This window comes from Sinocyclocheilus rhinocerous, unplaced genomic scaffold, assembly GCF_001515625.1.
Source record: "Sinocyclocheilus rhinocerous isolate Xijiao unplaced genomic scaffold, SAMN03320098_v1.1 scaffold712, whole genome shotgun sequence".
NCBI classification, from domain to species: Eukaryota; Metazoa; Chordata; class Actinopteri; order Cypriniformes; family Cyprinidae; genus Sinocyclocheilus; species Sinocyclocheilus rhinocerous.
The window spans coordinates 1,232,936-1,237,261 of record NW_015642789.1 but is presented as its reverse complement, the minus strand read 5'-3'; the positions used below and the strand labels follow the sequence as shown (position 1 = coordinate 1,237,261).

Here is a 4,326-nt window from a genome sequence, read left to right as displayed (position 1 = left end):
TTTTCAAAATCCAAAATACTGCCAAACAGACGCTTTTGCTTCTCGTTCCGTAACTAAATCATCCGCGATCGTCTTGTCTGTCAGCTCGACTCGCTCTCCTCACTGGATAAATTAAAGCTGGTCTGTGATGCGACTGTCGTTCGGCACGCTGCATTGAGCAGCCGCGTTCAGTTTTTAATTAATTGTAGTGTCTGTTCTTTTACAACTAAATGATTTTTATTACTATAAAAAAATCAAAACGACGGTGGGGGTCGGTGCCGCGGTGGGCAAGTGACGTAACCGGTGTTGCGGCTTAACAACGGTATCACCGTCAGCACCGTCTATCGCGGCAAGCCTATTGTGAAGTCATAATGGAAATGCTAATGAGGCAACTGTTACCTTTCCATTGGTGCACTGTATGGATGTGAATCACTGTCATGGTGAAATACAGCTCTTGCCAAAATGCCCGTGCTGTTGTCTCCACAATACAGATGCTTGTTCTGACAAACCTGCCTAAATCGCGCCATTATCGCTATAGGCTCTGGTGTGACGAACCCATGATTCACAGGTGCAAACATTGACATGGTAATCTCTTCCGAGAGCCAAGTGTAAAGGACTGACTTCAAACAATAAAAGGAAGCTAAGAGGCGAATCGGTCTCATCTATTCAGTTCTTTGGCCAGGCTGCATAATAAGCAGAGTCCTGTCAGGCGTTGCAGAAAAGAGGGGAAAAAACACAAAGCATAATAAACAAAGCCCCTATTGCTTCTGTTCATGACAGCACTGCTGCTAAACTTTGAACAGTCGTTATTTACAGCATTCGGTTCCCTCTTCAGTGCAGCTGTCGCTATGACATAAAAAGAGAGAAGCGCACTTGCTCCGAGCCAGCAGTCAGCAGGGAACGGGGGAAAAAGGGGTAGGGAAAAGGAAGAAAAGAGAAGGGTGGTGGTAGTTAAGGGAGCAAAATCATACAAGATAAATCCAGTGATGTTTTACAGTTGGAGAGAAGAGGTGATTGTGCTCGTGAAAGTGAGGCCTAAAAGCCAGAAGGCTGCAGAAAGTTGCTTGCTCTGCAGATGCCAGATAACACCTCCAGGGGAATGTGCCTTGCACCTCCAGCATGTGCGAAGTCACACAAAAGAGCAACGTGAAGGACAAAACCAACCCTAGGACTGGGTTTTACAACTCCCTTTACAGCCATGCTAATATATTGCACCTCAAAACTGAGCTAGTACACATGTATGCTAAGGAGGACAGCTTAACTAGGATATTAGCTCTGTTATATGTAAGCAAAGTGCTGTTTATAATTCTGCACATGTTGTTTACCTTTGATCACTTTGTCCCTTTAGCCTCTACATGCAAATCATGAAGAGACTTCTATATCTTGACATGTTCGAGCACACTAGCAAAGCCCTGTTCACTTAAATTCATCACCATGTTTAAGCTAATTACAATTGTTGGACTGCATTGCTTAATCATATGTGATTCTAAGTTTGTTAGCCCTATTGGACCACCTAGCACTAATAATGCTTGCAAATCAAATGGAAGGAAAAAATAGGAGCGGAAATATGGTGAATGTGTTCAGACTGTGTAGATTGTATAGCTCTAATGGCTGCCTTATTCGTTTAGGGATGATTGCTCTGGTGCCAATGATTAATCCCTCCAGGACTTAATGGCGTCAAAGGGATACAAAAAAGGAAAGAGAGAAAAACAGAAGAACAGAATTGGAAAGCATAATTAATGGATTCAGATCCTGTTAAACAGCCCCCTTACAGAGCAGCTAGTAAAAACAGGGTGCGTGGAACCGGCACCAAATTTGTTCACACTTTGTTGTAGTAGTAAGATCCATGCCTCCCTCGTGCATTGGATTGGATAATTAACTCCCCTTTTGATTTATCATATGGGGGAGACGGCACTATACCGGCCTTTGCAAACTGCTATTTCATAAATTGCTTTTTTTCTCTTTGTACTTTTCTCATTGTCAAGACTGACAAACAAGGTTGGGAAGTGTAGATAATAAAGAAGAAGCAAATGTCAAAAAAAAAATGAGAGGGTGATGTTAATGTTTTGTTATAAAGGAAAGCTCTTAAGTGCACTTTTCTTGACATAAATGCATTACTCAAAAAATGTTTTAGGGAAAAAATCAAATGGTTCCGCAGCTAAAAGAAGAATAATTTTAAAAAGATTTGTCAGACCTATTCAGAAATCCTTTTGCTACAGTTACCTTCTTTCTTTCTTTCTTTTTTTTATGTTAGCTCTTGTAATTGACAAAACAGGCGCTTCTTTAGAGAACTCTGACTGAACGCCATTCTTAGAAACCGCTGTTTCAGAGAACCAGCATGCAGCGTGACTCAGGTCATGCTAATTTCCGTTGCTACGATGTGCTTCACCTTCCTGCTTTGTGTAATCCTGCCCAACAACTCCTTTGGAATGTGAAGATAAACCTTTCCTGCCATTGTCCCTTAGAGAAGCCGCCCCCTCCTCTTGGGTTAGTTGACACATTCCTTCAAAGGAGGCAGAGGGCCTTGGTTTAGTGAATGAGGTGCAATTTCCATTGTCTGTTTCCTTTTGCGAGTCTAGATGTTCTGATGCTGATTTATGTACTCATTACTCTTGCTCTTCTTTCTTTCAGAAACATGTGGAGACGCTGGTGAGGCGCTGCACCATAGAGTTAGCCTTTAGACTACGAGGACGAAGATTGAGCCTTCTGATACTTCTTTAAACTCTTAATTTTCTAACCTGTCGGGTCCCTCGGACAATGGAGGGACAGCAGGATTCAAAGTGGACTTTGAAACAAAGCCCTGGACATGGTTCCAAATTGTCCTTTACATGCTGGTTGTTAGTCTTAATCTTGCCTGGAGTGTGTTGTGAACAGTCCTTTACAACGTTTCACCCTGAGCGACGAGAATGGGCCTTCAATCACATGACAGTTCACAAGACGACAGGAGCACTCTACATTGGTGCTGTCAACCGTGTCTACAAGTTATCGGGAAACCTGACATTATTAGTATCCCATGATACTGGTCCAGAAGATGACAACAAGGCCTGCTACCCTCCACTTATCGTTCAGCCTTGCTCTGAACCATTGGTTTCTACCAACAACATCAACAAACTTTTACTTATCGACTACTCTCAGAACCGACTACTTGCTTGCGGAAGTCTCTACCAAGGTGTCTGCAAACTGCTACGGTTGGATGACCTCTTCATTCTGGTGGAGCCGTCTCACAAAAAGGAGCACTACCTCTCCAGTGTCAACCAGACGGGCACTATGTATGGAGTCATTGTGCCCTCACAGGGTAAGGATGGGACCCTCTTCATTGGTACAGCTGTGGATGGGAAGCAAGACTACTTTCCAACCATCTCTAGCCGGAAGCTTCCTCGTGATCCGGAGTCTTCAGCAATGCTAGACTATGAGCTACACACTGACTTTGTTTCATCTCTCATCAAGATTCCCTCCGACACCCTGGCGTTGGTCTCTCATTTCGACATCTACTACATCTATGGCTTTGCCAGCGGCAATTTCGTCTACTTTCTGACCGTGCAACCGGAGACGCCCGAGAACAGCTTGTCTTCCAGCGGGCCCTCAAACGACCTGTTTTACACCTCTCGAATCGTCCGACTCTGCAAAGATGACCACAAATTCCACTCCTATGTGTCATTGCCTATTGGTTGTGTCCGAAACAGAATTGAGTACCGCCTTCTGCAGGCGGCCTACCTGGGCAAGCCTGGACGAGTGCTTGCGGCATCCCTCAACATTAGCGCTCAAGATGATGTGCTCTTTGCTGTCTTTTCCAAAGGTCAAAAACAGTACCACCATCCACCTGATGACTCAGCCCTCTGTGTCTTCAGCATTCGGGACATCAATGCACGGATCAAGGAGCGAATGCAATCCTGCTATCAGGGAGAGGGGAACTTGGAGCTTAACTGGCTGTTGGGAAAGGATGTACCTTGTACCAAAGCGGTAAGAAACCTTTTTGTTATTACTAGCCACAGCAGCTAGCTTACTAATTAGCTTGTTAAACCAGCTTTGAATTTGAAGCATTGTTAGATGTAGTATCTGAAACCCTAATCATGGAAGCTCTTTACAAATTGTACTACTTTAAAGGGGTCATATGATGCTTTTTTAAAGATCATTATTTTGTGTATTTGGTGTAACAGAATATGTTGACATGCTTTAATGTTCAAAAAACACATTATTTTTCAAATACTGTACGTTATTGTAGGTCCTATATGTCCCGCCTCTCTCAAACGCTTCGTTTTCTACAAAGTCCCTCCTTCCGACAAGCGCAGCCTGCTCTGATTGGCCAGCTGACCCAGTGCATTGTGACTGGCCGAACACCACAAGCAC

The 4,326-nt window shown here is 43.8% G+C and overlaps 1 protein-coding gene across 1 annotated transcript in view; it reads left to right on the top strand.

The window, feature by feature from the left end:
• LOC107756355 (plexin-A2-like) overlaps nucleotides 1-4,326 on the top strand; it is an 86,212-nt gene that overhangs the window by 34,445 nt on the left and 47,441 nt on the right. Inside the window, exon 2 of the mRNA XM_016573404.1 lies at nucleotides 2,611-3,939. Coding sequence (XP_016428890.1) covers nucleotides 2,737-3,939 — 1,203 coding nt within the window. The 5' untranslated portion in view covers nucleotides 2,611-2,736. The remainder of the gene's footprint in view (nucleotides 1-2,610; nucleotides 3,940-4,326) is intronic.